This window comes from Monopterus albus, unplaced genomic scaffold, assembly GCF_001952655.1.
Source record: "Monopterus albus unplaced genomic scaffold, M_albus_1.0 scaffold292.1, whole genome shotgun sequence".
NCBI lineage: Eukaryota > Metazoa > Chordata > Actinopteri > Synbranchiformes > Synbranchidae > Monopterus > Monopterus albus.
The window spans coordinates 1,376,804-1,391,803 of NW_018128172.1; the positions used below are offsets into that span (position 1 = coordinate 1,376,804).

A 15,000-nucleotide genomic window follows, 5' to 3' on the forward strand; every position below is an offset into this window, starting at 1 on the left:
GGAGGCTCCACACCGGCTACATGGGCATAGCTAGCTGGCCTATTCTCCATGGTGTGGAGCCGCGCTTCTAAGTCTGTGAGCCTCGCCTCCAATGCTGCTAGCAAAAAATGAAATGAGGCCTTCAGATTGGTGCTGTTTTTGGTTTACAGACTTCAGATTGGGTGGTTGTTTATTTTCAAGTCTGACAGCGAGAAGCCTGTTGTTTAATGCTGTACAAGTGTTGTTCCCACAGATGCACATCTGTTTAAGCTGTCACATCTGTTGGCCACAACAGATTTAGAGGTGTGTTTTGTTTTTTTATGCTTGAGTGATTAGAAGGTACTGCTGAAATAAACTGCACTGAGAAGTGAAGCTATGATAAACAACATGATGCAACGGGGCGGGAATAAGCCAAATTTATCAGTTATCACACTGTTATCGTATCAGGTTTGACTGCTGCCTTATTTCTTTAGACATTATCATTGTTCATCAGAGGTTTTTACTACTTTGCCTGTTGTACTGGTGGGTACAGTACTTTTATAACTTTGATTCCATCAGTCTGTGGCCCAGTGATTTATTTTGGTACAACCTTGGCCTCTGTGTAAAGGGGCAGAGGGGGTTGTGAGTGGAGCTGTGTGAAGTTTTGATCAAGTGTTGTTTGTGCGACACCATGGGATTAAATTTTTAACATTGCAAACAATCTGTGATCATAATTATGATGTTGTACCCTTTGCACAACAACTGAGAGCATGAATCATGTTGTAAGGTGTGTTTACTCCAGCAGCGTGTTGTGGCTGTACTGCCACCTCAGCGTAGGGCTGATGTCCCATGTTCAGTTGTTGGCTTGGCTCAGAGGTACAGTGTGTGTGTTTTGAAGCTGTGCTCTACCAGGAAGACCTTGATTTTAATTACAAGAATGTCACAAACCCTTAATGACTGGACTCCAGGGTAATCTCTTTCTCTGTCTCTTTGCATTGGGGGGCACTGTCCCCATCTGTGTCTGCTGCCTCCCTGCTGGGAGTCTCATGCTGTTTTCAAATCACAGACCTGCTGTGATTTCAGTCCATCTGTCTCCATATTGTCCGTCTAGGGCGGTGCAGTTGTTCATCTGAGAGAGAACTCATTCAGAGGATTTAAAATGATTACACAGTATGAGCACATGTTCAACGTGAGTTCAATAATCGACGTTGTCCACTTTCAGGAGCAGTTTGAGTAGCAGCTACAGGCTATAATGCAGCTAACCCCGTCATGTTAGCACCCTAGCAAGGTTAGCTAAACTAAGAGCAGGGTCTCTCTGTGATTGACAGCATTGTGTTAAAACAGACACAGGCAGGGAGAGCTGTTCACACATGACACATTGTCAGTGTGAGTGTGGGCAGGAGCGACTGAGCGAATCGACGCCCTGTGTTTTTACCCATTTTAAATAGTAACAACATAGAAAATCAGTAGTGGCAGTCCATACTGATATTGTGGAAGGCCTCCACAAATAAACCAATGTATGGGAAATGCTGGTAATGTTAGCGTGCTTATTTTTCCTCTTGTTGGTTACAGTTTAAGAATAAGTGCAACAAAGGGACCGCAGCGCACCGTGGGTTCCTCACAGCATACAGTGTTGATCTCACTGGCTCTGACGTTGACTGTGCATGTTACAGGTACACCTTTGTAACTGATAATTTTCTGTGGTCTGATTAGATAACCAAGCAGTGTTTGTTGGTTTCCTGGTTGCCTTTTGACTTGCAAATATCAGATGGGGCTCAGTCCACTCCGGTAAAACTTGGCCCAACATGTCTTGGCCTCAGAGGTTCTGGTGAAAATTGAGCCGTCTGTATTTCTATCTGGCCGATCTGCTGCACACTTGGCTTCACTCACACTCCGCTAATCCCTGCTCCTGGTTTACTGCAATCCTGTGTAGGCTGTGCAGACTCGCCTTCTCTGCTGCCCCCACTGCCTGTGTCACAGTCTACCTCAGCCAGTGTTGCGTAATGCTCAGTGAGGCGTTCCTGTCTACACCTTATGCAATAAAGACTTTTGAGCATCATCGTATGCTTATAAGGTGCTTTAAGGATCTTCTTTGTGACATACAGTTCTAGATAGTCAGGAAAGCAAAAGTAAGGATGTCAGAATAATCTCCTCCTGATCCTCACAATCATGTTTATCTTGTTGTGAACATGGGTTAAAATGTGAACATGTCACCAGCAATAGACAGTGACAAACTTCTGCCCTTCTGTCATAACTTTTGTTCATTTAGACAACAGAATAACTTAAACCAGGAGGAGGCCCCGGGGAAGACCCAGGACACGCTGGAGGGACTATGTCTCTCGGCTGGCCTGGGAATGTCTCAGCATTCCCCCGGAGGAGCTGGAGGAAGTGTTTGGAGAGAGGGAATTGTGGGCATCTTTGCTTAGACTGCTGCCCCCGCGACCCGGTCCTGGATAAGCGGAGGAAAATGGATGGATGGATGGATGGAATAACTTAAACATGGTTATAGAACATGAGTTGCTGCATTGACTTTTCATGTGATGACAGAATAAAAGAACAAATCCTACATCTCTAAATTAATCCTGAGTAGAAAGACAACACAGCTCGGTTAGAATATTGACAACCTGCAAACTCGATAACCTTGTTTATCACATGGGTTTACACAGGATAGTGCGTCAGGTCAATGTTTTAATAAAGCCTACACAATTATTGCTTTATTAGGCCTCATACATGACAACTACTCTTGCTTAGTGTCGCTCTTGGGCTTGTGGGCAGCAGCACTATAATATTTTTAGTATGTGGGAGGAAGGAGGGGGAACAGTGGCTGCTGTGGAGGAGATAATCCCTGGTCGGGACCTGAGCCTCTCACATAGAAGCTCCTGCAACTATTGCGTCTCAATCAGATTAAAAAGAAAAAGAAATCCTGAGAGTGGGGACGGGGACACGTGTCACAGTGCTGGCTCGGCGTGGAGCAGAGACCAAGCTCGGTCAGACATGGTGCTGCAGCTGTCTCCCCTCTGCAGGGGTGAAAAAGCTGCCAACCAAGCAAATATTTGCCTTCTGCTTTTCCTCCTGGGCTGCTGCTCTATCAGTTTTGAGAGCCACCAGGTAAACCTGCAAGTGTCTGAGCTCAGATGTCACTCCAAATCTATAAACCAGCCATTGCCACTGGGCTTTACTTGATCTGAGATGAGCATGCAACTTCTCTTCGTTCACAGGCACCATTTTGGTTTTCACCCTGCAGGAGGTTTTATGTTTTTGTTAGGGCTGCCCCCTGAAAGTTGACTAGTCGAATTGTTGGTCGAGAGACCTGTCGACTCACTCTTCTAACAGCAGATGTACAGTCCCCTGGATCTGCATACACAGATGAAACAAATCTTTTACTGGCACCGTCACATGTTTGTCACAACTGTGAGCCCAGGACGTCATTCTTGCATCCCAGAATGAGCTTTTCTGAGAGCCGGCGGCCACGACACCCGCAGGACATCATTAAACCAAATGCTTCATCTCACATAAGTGTAAAATATACAGCGAGTGTGTGCATGTGGTGTCAGCAGTCGCTAAAACGTGAGGTCATTTGGAGTTCACAGTATTACTGTAGTGAGACAAGCTGAGGCCCAACGCCCCACGCTGGCATCTGCATGTCTGCTGCCAGCAATCACAAAGCTTTTGCTGGTGTCTTAGCTCTGTGGTTGGCAGTGGCCAGTTATTTGATGGTTTGTCATGAAATTTTGTACATGCATTCATGATCCCCAGAGGTGCTGTTTGTGGTGACCCCCTGATATGTCCTTTATAAAGCTGAATTTTGTGGTTTCTAGTGAGATGTCTAAATCACTTTTGGATGGATTGTCAGCACTACATCTATTTGATGATCATGCAAAGTTTTCTACAGAGTTGTGGTTCCTAGACACGCTGTCCTACTGACTTTGGGGTTCCCCTGACTTCTTCCTCTAACTCTGTGTGGTTTAATGCTTTTGGCTTTTACTGAACCATCTCTAGCAGACATCTGTGGTCCCCACAGCATCAGTCTTAATAGCTTTTATCACCACCGTTTATCTAGTGCCATCATCAGACTATGAGCTGTCTTTGCCAGTGCAGCTGTCAGAGCATGTCTCTACAGTCATGACCAGAAATATCAGCACTGCTGCATTTCTGTCAGATAACCACCACTTCTCCCAGCAAGTTGTTCCAGTCACAGATTCTTTGGTGTTCTCATGTTTATTTCTTTGGTTTGCATTGGAACAACAGAAAAAGCCAAATCTAACCAGAACATCCTGTGGACAGATGAGACTAAAACAGAGCTTTTTGGTCGAGCACATTATTCTACTCTTCTCAAAAAACGAAATGAGGCCTTCAGAGAAAAGAACATGTCCCTACAGTCAGACACGGTGGAGGGTCACTGATGTTTAGGGGCTGCTTCAGAGCTCAGAGCATTGGATCAGTCTGTCTCTGTGGTGCTGGTTCTGAAAGGTCGGTGTGTGTCAGTTTATACCCAGAGGCTGAGGCCCTTTTAGCCCCAGCCACCATGTTACACGTGCATCACCCCACCCACCCACACACACACACACACACACACACTCCTGTTCTACTCATGTGCTTGCCCCAGGGTCACACCCTCCCCCAGTAATGCCAGTCACTAGTGACAGCTGGCATTCTGCAGGCTCACTGGACAGCTGCCTGGGGATGGATTTGGGGGAGGTCTGGATTTAATAGGGAAGGAAGAATGAGGCAAAGTATAAGACGGTAATGATTTAGGAAATGTAGAGATGTCAGTCTGATGTGACGATGGTCAGCAGTCTGCGTCAGTGCTGAGCCAAAACTGCAGACGAGCAGAGATAGGCAAAGAAACGAAACTGACCTGACCAGTTGTTTGGAGGAAAGTGTCCAGGTGAGGTTCATGGCTGCCTGGCTTTACCACAGGTTACAAGTGACAGCTTGGTTGTGTGACGTAACACACTGCTGATCTGTGGCACTCAGACTCGTACCGCTGAATGTTCTTGCAGCATCATTTAAATGGAAGCTATGACTCTCTGCTGCTGTTCCGTTTTCCTCTGAAATGTTTAGATGTTGCTGAAAAGCAGAAGTGCAGTGACGGTTTCACAGAAGGAGCAATGTACTGTCACTACCTTTCCTCATAAATGTTGTTGTCATCTTCTCCTTGTTTTAATTTCCTTTTGTTTTTGTCTCAGGGATACACATTATAAACAGTTTATTGCTTAAAGCCCCTTTCCCACCGCCTGGTACCGGCCCAACTCGCCTTATTTCTGTTTCCACCAGTCAGATGTTGGGGATTGTACCTGGTAACTGGTTCTGTGTCTGGCATCACCTCAGTCGAGGTTCCAGGTGAGCAGAGGCGGTGCCAAACAGTGATGTGTAAACACTGCAGACCAGGAACTGGTCAGACAAACCACATTATCACCTTGTGAGACGCCCGGGAACAAAGAACGCTAACCACTAAAAACGGCCACACACCAAAAATCAATAATGGCAGACCTTCGATGTCCTCTGTTGTTACTGTGTTTGTTGCTGATGGCATCACAACGGTGTAATGCGGTGTTGCTATGACGACCAGCTACACTGAGAGGGGCCCATCTGCAGTGGAAAGCCAAGCACCTGGTACCAAAAGTGAGTAGAGTAGAGTAGAGCTGAGCCAGTACCAGGTGATGGAAAGGGGGCTTTAAATGGTTTCAATCAATCCAAACACACATTGAGTGTCCAGATGTGAGTGGGTTGTTAAATCGAGACAGAAAAAAAAAAAACCTAACGTGTCAGGTTATAAATGGAACGATGCTCATTAGCACTTTTTATAGGTAGCTTGGCTGCTGCAGCATGAAGGATATTTCATAATTCCCCTCTCATGAGCGCCTCACACAGGGACACTGACGGGCACACATGGGTGCACAGCAGGCCCAGCACACCCACCTGCACTTCGTCAGACATGGTCATCCTCCCAGCTGTCTTGGTCACCGCTACACGAGGCTTTATAGTTAAAGGTGCAGGGCTAATACAGACACAGTTAGAGCTGCCACTTAACAACCGTTTCCTCCAGAAAGGTTCGTGTCCCAGCAGACATCGTGCGTGAGCCTTAGACTATGTAAAAGGATGCATGAGTGCAGTGCGCACGCACACACACACACACTGGCACTGGTCAGTGACACTGATTGACCACAGAAGCCCGTGCATAATGCTAGTGCTGCTGTGGTATGCTAACGAAAGCGAGACGGACTCTGCTGCGGCCGTGGTGATGTTTTAAAACTGCAGCCGACCAATGACTGGAGCCAAAAACAAGGCAACAGTTATGTAGTGGTATTCTTGTTCTTCTGGTGGTTTTACTCGTGGCTGACAGCCATGTAGTGACATTGGACAAATGCATTTGTTTTAATCGATTATTCAAACATACGACACAATTGATTGTCGACTAATCGCGGCAGCCTTAGACACATCATTTGTTCTTTTACCAGCTAGAAACCCTTTTGAAGCATTTACCAAGCAGCTGTCAGACACACTGTGCACGTGCCTTCAGTCTGAAGTCACAGGGAAGTAAATCGACTGCTGTAGAGCTGAATTTAGGAGAGCCGTTGCTTTGCGTTGTTGACCTCTCTGTGTGGCACTAACCTGAACAACTCCTGTGTGTTTTTGCCAACACCAGGTATTAAATGAAGAGTGTGATCAGAACTGGTACAAGGCAGAGCTCAATGGAAAAGATGGCTTCATCCCCAAGAACTACATAGAGATGAAAGCTCATCCGTAAGTATTATGCACACTTGTTTGTCTGAAGTATCTGTGGATGTGTGTGACAAACACTCAGTTGTCAGTTTATTAGGAACACCTAGCTCAACCTGAGTCAGTCTGGTCCAACAGTCCTCCCTCATCAAGGTGATCTTCAGTTTGCGTTCACACTGTTTCACAGCTGACAGGTGTTACTATTATTTTGTCCACCACTATTTGTATCAGTAAGGCCAAGCTAAATCACAGACACAGCTCTCGGTATAACTCTCAGCTTCTGCCGTGGTCACACAGGTGAACCAACACCTCTGTAAAACAGTCTGAGCACAAACTGAACATGAAGGATTTACTGCAGCACTGCTGGGTTAAACTGACTCAGCTGTTCCTAATAAACTGACCACTGAGTGCATATATGATATGTGCTTCTGACACAAAAAATAGATTAGGTCTCCTCAGTCCAAATGTCCAAACTACCTGAGATCCCTGTGAGACGGCTCCTGGCGGGATCCTTAGAGGATGTTACCCCTGGACCTGAACACTTAATTGAATATTGACGTTGTTCCATTATAGCTGGAGCTGTAGTGTTAGTGTTGGCCTGTCTTACTGATCTTATGTTGCTTTCTCTGGCCTTTGTACTAATGTGGCAATCACACTCCAGTTTATGGATCTTTATTACGGTTATGGCGGATCAGCGTCCAGAGCGCTGAATCGCTCGTCATCAGACAGGTGACACTTCATGAGGTTATCACTGCCTGTCTCACTCAGATGAGACGAAGTTCCCCATTTAAACCGATCATTATCTTTCTCATCAGGGTTTAGAATTAATTTTCCCCTCTGTCGCTCATCCCAGGCACATTAGAGGTTGTGTTTAGCATCCAGTGCATGTGCAGGACCTGGCACTTCTCCACAAGAAAAGATCTGTTGTGCCAGGTCTAGACTACGCGATATTTGTCTGATAAGATGGTTGCTGTGTCAGATTGTATCACTATAGAGTCATTACTTGCTGCTGTGGCTTGAACAACACGGTGCACGTTGGTACCTGGCAGATCACAGCCTGCTGTCTTTTGTGACTCGTGTGAAGGCTGTGCCAGGGACTGGGAACACAAATGTAAACACAGAATGGCTCTGAAGCAGTTCTGTTTGGAAAATCTGTGTTTATAAAAAGAAGTTGACAGTGGGCTGGTCTGTGCGTCACATGAAGAGGGCAGTATGATTTGTCTGTCCTTCAAGGAGAACTCCAGGTTTAAACAGTTTAAGTCGGTATTAAATGTTCAGAGTACTTCACAAGGCTGACTGTGAAGGTCAGGGTGCTATTGTTAGCTGGGTCACTGTCATATTGATTATTAACACAAGGATTTAATGAATATGATACAGTCCTCTATACTGTGATGATGACCAGAGTGATCTGTTATTTCTTGATTAAAACAGTCAACTTACTGTCATTTCTTAATTGAAGAAAGCCAGTAGAAACACTGGTGCAAGTGGAGTTTGTCCTCGTTTCCCACTGTGCCAGCCATTCGCTTACTGGTGTTAATATTTGTGCGTCGTTCCTGAGTCTGGCAGAGGTTAGTGAATACTGGGTGTCTCGTCCTGAGAAATCTGTGTAGATGTTGCTGAAAGGTGGAGATGCATTGATGGTATCACATAAGGCCTGAAGGGTCCTGTCACACAGTCGCCGTTTGGCCGGTAGAAACCCACAACCAGGTGATAAGCAGGGCCCGGCCGTGTTCCATAGAGCTGTAAATGGCTTCAGGCAGCTGAGCAGCTTCTCATTTACTGGAGACATTTTGAAATCAAGGGAAACGGTGCCTCAGGTTATGAAGAGACGCCCCCAGTGCAGCCAGTCAAAACCTGTGATGACAATGAAGTTAAGTGGTGACAGCGGTGTGGCACGCGAGAGCAGACGGCAGCCACACAGCTGGGCTGCACATCTGTCTCTGCTCCATGTCACAGTGCCTTCAGCGTGTACACAGGCCCTCTACCCCTCTAGCGGTCGCTACTTTTTGTGCTTCCTACTCCAGGTTGTGTGACAGTCTGAGAAGAAAGGAGGTGCGTTGCTGCTGAGGTTGCCTGCCTTTCCCAGTAGCTGCTCTGCTGCCAAGCACAGATACAAAGCCGATTAGGAGGTGGCCATTTCATTATTGATGTTGGCCTGCATGTAAAGGAGCCAACATGTCATCTTTGGCTGACTGGACCTTTTAATTATTTACACAAGTAAAGAGCTTGGTCTCTTCCTCCCTCTCTGTCCATCAGGACGTCCTCACACTGTTGGGTTTGTACATGCAGCTAAAAATAAACTAGGGCTGCAGCTAATGCTTATTTTAATAATAATCAATCTGTTGATCATTTCAACAATAGATCGAATGTATAAAAACAAATCTATTTTCCATCTTACACAAACTGCATTCTTTAACAATACTTAAGCAATGTTTCTGTGCAGTGCATTATTAAACTAAGTATTTGTTCGAGAACAGAGCATTTATACAGCGCACGGCGGGTCAGTGTTAATGAAAACACTATTTTATGACTGATAATTTAGGCTGTATGTTCATGAAACACCATGTTGATAAAGGGCCAGTACAAACATGACGCTGCACCGACGGTTAAAAGTGAAGGAGTAAACGGTCCTCGGCTCATTTAGGCATAATGTCACCAATGTTCCTGTGCACACCTAGAACGTTATCATTTTGTTTTGCTTATTGTGTTTAATACAATGCTCAGCTGTTCACAGCACAAATGAAGATGCATTTAGCATCACAACCCACCATTATGTTCCTAAACACATCATTAGCATCATAATGTCGTTAACGGCATAACCACCTCACTTAAAATCAGGTGCATTGTAATTTCTGACATTAATGAAAACTGACTGACTTAACATTAAGCTCCTGTTGTTCTGTAACGTCTCGACAGTAAAACAACGTGCACCCAAGCTTTAGGCGACTTGGTCATCCACGTTTCTCTGCTGTAGCTTCTGCCATTTTCCAAATGTTTTGACACGACTCAGACGTTCTCATCGCGTCGTCGTCTTTCTATTTCGATTGGCGGCTGGCAAACTAAGTTGCTGGTGCACAACCGCCACCTCCTGAGCTGGGGTGTGGACCAGTAGCACTGACCCAGCTGTGTCTCACACAGCTCTGTAACTAGACCAAACTAATCGATACTTAAATTTGGTGCCAGCTATTTCTATTAGATTTTTATTGATTACTTGTTGCAGCCCTAAATGAAACTTTTATTTGTTAAAGGTGAAGCTTCTCAGTTCAGGCGCCCACGACTTCACAATAAGAGTTAAGGAACAAACTGTGCCTCTATAATTAGATGGTGACTAATCTGCTTCCTGGTGTGCGGCTGCTCCGTGCAGCTTCAGAGGCCCCAGCCTGTGCAGCTCCTCTCCTCACTTCCTGGTGTAGTGTTTTTCCTGCAGAGGGTTTGTATCTTTATCAGAGCAGATGCTCAATCACATGTAGTTCTCTGTGTTTGGCTCTCTGAGCGGTCCCCTCTATGCTCATGTCGGCCAGCAAGACCTGTGATGTTCGCACTCTGCCCCCGCCGGTTTTCCTTCCACTGTCCACACACTGGCACTTTGGCTAAAGTGAAACTCTAAATTCCTCGTGGGGGTGGGTGTTGCATGTGTTAGCTCTGTTACACCGGTGGTTTTGGCCGAGGTCAGCTGTCGGTGCACGTCTGAAAAGGGCTTCAGTGTGTTTTGAGTCTTCTCAGTTCCTTCACACTCCACAGATCCAGGGTGTGTGAGAACAACGCTCAGTCAGCTCACACTCGTTTTTGTCCCTCCTGCAGGTGGTTCTTCGGGAAGATTCCTCGGGCCAAAGCAGAGGAGATGCTGAACAAACAGAGGCACGACGGGGCCTTCCTCATCAGAGAGAGTGAGAGTGCACCAGGGGACTTCTCCCTGTCTGTGAAGTGAGCAGCACCACACCACCACCATCATCATCATCACAGTCCTCTAGTTTAACATGGGTCTTGCATCAGTGCGGCTGAGCAGGTCCTTCAGTATCTGTCTGCTCAGCCACTTCCTTATTCCTGAGGCGTCTCAGCGTTGCCCTCTGCTGGCCAGTGCGCTGACCGTTTGTACTGAGTGCTGGACCTCAGGTCTTTTATCTGACACGTCCACAGCTCGTGTCCTCTTGTGTATATTTCTCCATTCTGACTGTTTAATTCAGCTTGTATGTGATGTTGATATGGGTCTCGGTGACAGTCTGTCCTGAGTCCACCCACCTGCTCACTGCCTTTATAGCAGCTCAGTCTGTTCCTGTCAGAAGTTGCACCACGTTGCTGGGGTTTCCCCCCCCTCACAGTCCCCCTCTCTGTGCTCGTCTGCAGGTTTGGAAACGACGTCCAGCACTTCAAGGTTCTTCGTGATGGAGCTGGAAAGTATTTCCTGTGGGTGGTGAAGTTTAACTCCCTCAACGAGCTGGTGGACTACCATCGCTCCACCTCCGTCTCCCGCAATCAGCAGATCTTTCTGCGAGACATAGAGCAGGTCCCCCAGGTAAGAGCTGACATCCCCAACACACTGAGCTCACACCCAGAGCGCTGTCAGAGTGAGGCCGAAAACATGAACCGAGGTAATCTGTCGCAGTAGAAAGCTGAATGTATATTTAGAGGTTAATAATTCATAGGTACTGCTCTGCCCCGGTCTCGGTCGCTTGTGGGGGAGCAAAGTCCTTATCGCTGCAGAACAATAAAGGGCGAGTTGGTTGTGGGCCCGAACCACACGCTGCTCGCACTCTGCACACTGACTGGAGTTAAAATGATGTAAAGAACCTTTAATGGAGTCCTACATTCAGTCATCGCTAGTGATATCTGGACTGCGTAGATACTGTACAGAGCGACACGTTTTGATCTTTGCTAGTAAAACTACAAATGCCTTGATAAGACAGGAGTCAAAGGACCGCCAGCTTGTCACATAACGCTGTCTGCTTCATCTCCCAGAGGGCCGATCTGTTCTCTGGAGAAAGCAGTGCGAGTTCTGTCCCCATGAGTGAAGTATAAGCTTTGTTCCTGTGTGTAAACCAGATGTGGCATTGTGGGTTAGGGGGTTGGCTGAAGTTGTCTGGTGGGAAACTGTTGATGCGTGAAAACATCAGTATTGTACTGAGAATCAATTTGAATATGGAGGGGTGGGGGGCAGAAGGATGGAAACGGGTGAGAAAGAATTAGTGACATGAACGTCAGCCGTCCTGTTCTTGTGTAGTTTATTTTACCGGGGAAAAGCCCTGTTTGAGGTTTACAGCCTGTGGGGGAGCCGGACCGAGAACAGCAGCATAAAGAGTCTGACAGTTAAACACACAACAATAAATCAGGTCCTTTAATAAACTACAAAACCAGGATGTTTAGCTAAAAACAACATAGTGAATATTTTCCTGCCTTATTCCAGAAGATGTTGCTTCAGCCAGCGCCGCCACAGACGTAGAAATCGGTGGCGACTGTTTGTGTATGACTTTGTTATGTTGTCCCACCCGCCCCGTGCTAACCTGTCACCCTCTTCTCCTTCTGTTCACTGTGCACAGCATCCCACATACGTGCAGGCGCTCTTCGACTTCGACCCCCAGGAGGAAGGAGAGCTGGGTTTCCGACGCGGCGACTTCATCCAGGTTCTAGACAATTCCGACCCCAACTGGTGGAAAGGAGGCTGCCACGGCCAGACGGGCATGTTCCCCCGCAACTACGTCACGCCAGTCAATCGGAACATGTAAACAGTCAGACCCTGTCAACAGCCGCCATCACCATCGTCATCATCACCGCTCGTGGTCTCATCACCCTCCATCCAACCCCAACCACCCTCCACCCCTTGGCCATCCCACCATCACAGGAGCAGACGGGAAGAACAACTGGGAGTGAAAGCAGGAGTAGTGCTGGCGTAGGTGCCGCTGTGTGGGCGGCAGCTGAGCAAAATCGACTTTTACCTGCGCTGAGGACGCTCACCTGCGTGGTGGGCGCCTGGCTGACGACCGGACTGTCCCTGAGGGAAATGGAAAGCGTAGCGCGACGCGTGAACCTGGCGCTCCCACAGCCGCTTCTGTCGTCCCACCCCCCCACTTCTTCTTAACATTCTGCCTTTCTTTGTGTTTCTTCTTTCTTCCTTTGCCGCATGTTGTTCTAATCACCTAAATGAAATCCTAACTCTGTTTTAAAGAAAAGTTAAAAAGGAAATAAAAAAGTGGTTTTAAAAATGTGAGAAAAGAGAGAAACACCTGCTGCCATCTCCTTAGAGCAGGTTTCCAGCTTGATCATTGGCATGTGAGCGTTGTGCGTCAGCCGCTGGCTTTATAAATAAATCGACTATAGAGAGAATCCATTTTTTAAGAATATATATTATATATTTGTATGTTTGTTTTACCTCTCATCACAAATTGTATTTTTTTCCATTTGTAAATTATGTTAAGTCTTTCGTTAGTCTGGATAAGACCTAGTAAATCTAGAATGTGCTGAACTGTCAAAGTGTTTCTTTATTTTCCATAGTTTCCCTGCATGAAACGGCCTGACATGTAACTGCTGGTGAGTTGGTTGGAAAAGGTTTCTCCTGTCCAAAATGCAGGGAAAGTCGCAGTAGCCTGAGAAGAAGCTCGTCCTGTCAGGAAGCTAACACTGGCCAGCAAGTAGAGCCGCGAGCGCGCAGAGCTCGGCCGGCGTGGTCCTGGGGCCGTGAACAGAGCTGACCACGTCCACAGGCGTTAACACAAGGGCTGCCGTAGAGAGCGGTGTGTGAGGATGTGGACATGCATGTTCAGGCACATTCATGATACGCATGCACGCACTCCCCTCCTTGTTATACCTGCACGTAGCAACGAGGCCGAGTGGGGATGATCCTGGCGCGTGTCAGCACCTGCACCGCGTCTTCACGCTCCGAGCTCTGCTTCAGCCATGTCAAACGTTCAGCGCGTGGTCAAGCACTTTTTTGTCAGACATGTTAATTTGTGGTCTGGTCGTGTGTGTGTGTGTGTGTGTGTGTGTGTGTGCGTGCGCGTGTGTTCACTGTGATTTTGTTGGTTTTTCTCTCTGGATAGTGCCTTTCTCTCTGGTCTCAGCGTCTCCGACCTGCTACTTTGAGCCCCTCCCTTTACGGGGCCCTGCCAGTCCTGCAGTGAGAAACGATGTACATAATCCAACCTGCACCCCCCAAAGGTCACCCCGCCTTCACCTTTGTCCTCACCAACATGGAACTCTTCTTATTTAAGTGTCTCTCACATTTTTACCTAATGAAACTTTTGTTTTGCCTCTTTTTTTATTTGCATTTGTTTTGTTTCATTTCCAACTAATAAAAATGCAATTATTAAAAAAACATAATTGGTTGTTGTGGTCTGTATTTTTAGAGTCGAGCCTCACACACCTGAGAAAAGCACTTTCATGAGGAGACGGGTAGCATCAGTATGTGGAGAATGTAGCTGGAGCACATGACCCCCTCCAACAAATTGTCACACTTCAGTTTTGGTTCATATTACATCAGTGAGTGTCTGAACAAGTCTCAGGCGAAGCAGCTTGTGTCTCCGCTGGGCAGAGCCAGGCTGAGTGCGTGTTCCCACCTTGCACAGCACATGTCGGTGCAGTATGGTAATCAGCTTGTAGACTGTGGGTAACCCGTCACAGTGCCAGCTTCGATTTTTGGCAGAGTCCTTAGTTGTTAACACATTTGAAAGCACAGACTGTGTTTCATCTGTGGATGATGGTTCTGTGTTGGTGAGAACCTGAGAGATGCATCCGCTGGCGTTCAAAGCCTGAACACGGCTGCTCACCAGCGCCACCGATGGGATTCTGCTTTGTGGGCAGTGCAGACCCAACCACAGTGTCCGCATCAGGCAGATTCCCTGAAGCCAGAGTTTGAACCCATTCAAACCCCTCAGTACACTTGCTTTCCATCCTCGATGCCGGAGCCTGTGGGGGGCCTGAGGGCGAGCCAGGTACAGTGTAAGCCCAGCATCCTACAGATGTAGTGTCTCCAACCTGTGGGCACAGGCAGAGCAGAGAGGTGGCTCTGAGCACGTTCAGCACTGCGCACAAGGCCATGTTTCAAACAGGAAGCCCATCCAGATTGTGTCTCTCAAGGGGCAGCTGAGGCGCAGGATGTGTCTGTTGATCTGGGGGAGAAAGCCTGGCGCACTCTGCTGCAGAGGTGGAAAGTAACTAAGTACATTTAAGTACCATTTTGACTGTAGTTGACTATTTTCAGTGTCACTACATTTCAAAGAAATACTTTGTACTCAGTACTTTTATTTGCTTAGTTACTAGTTAATTTTCAGTATGAGATTAATAAAACGATACAGAATAATCACAGGATGTACTGATCCCTGGTATAAA

At 47.0% G+C, this 15,000-nt stretch overlaps 1 protein-coding gene across 2 annotated transcripts in view; it reads left to right on the forward strand.

Moving 5' to 3' along the window:
- The window catches only part of grb2b (growth factor receptor-bound protein 2b), a 28,807-nt gene extending 14,864 nt beyond the window's left edge, over positions 1-13,943 (forward strand). For both annotated transcript variants that reach the window (XM_020623156.1, XM_020623157.1), the window contains exons 3-6: positions 6,608-6,705; positions 10,483-10,605; positions 11,026-11,194; positions 12,216-13,943. In XM_020623156.1, coding sequence (XP_020478812.1) covers positions 6,608-6,705; positions 10,483-10,605; positions 11,026-11,194; positions 12,216-12,401 — 576 coding nt within the window. In that variant the 3' untranslated portion in view covers positions 12,402-13,943. The remainder of the gene's footprint in view (positions 1-6,607; positions 6,706-10,482; positions 10,606-11,025; positions 11,195-12,215) is intronic.
- Positions 13,944-15,000: the final 1,057 nt, after the last annotated feature.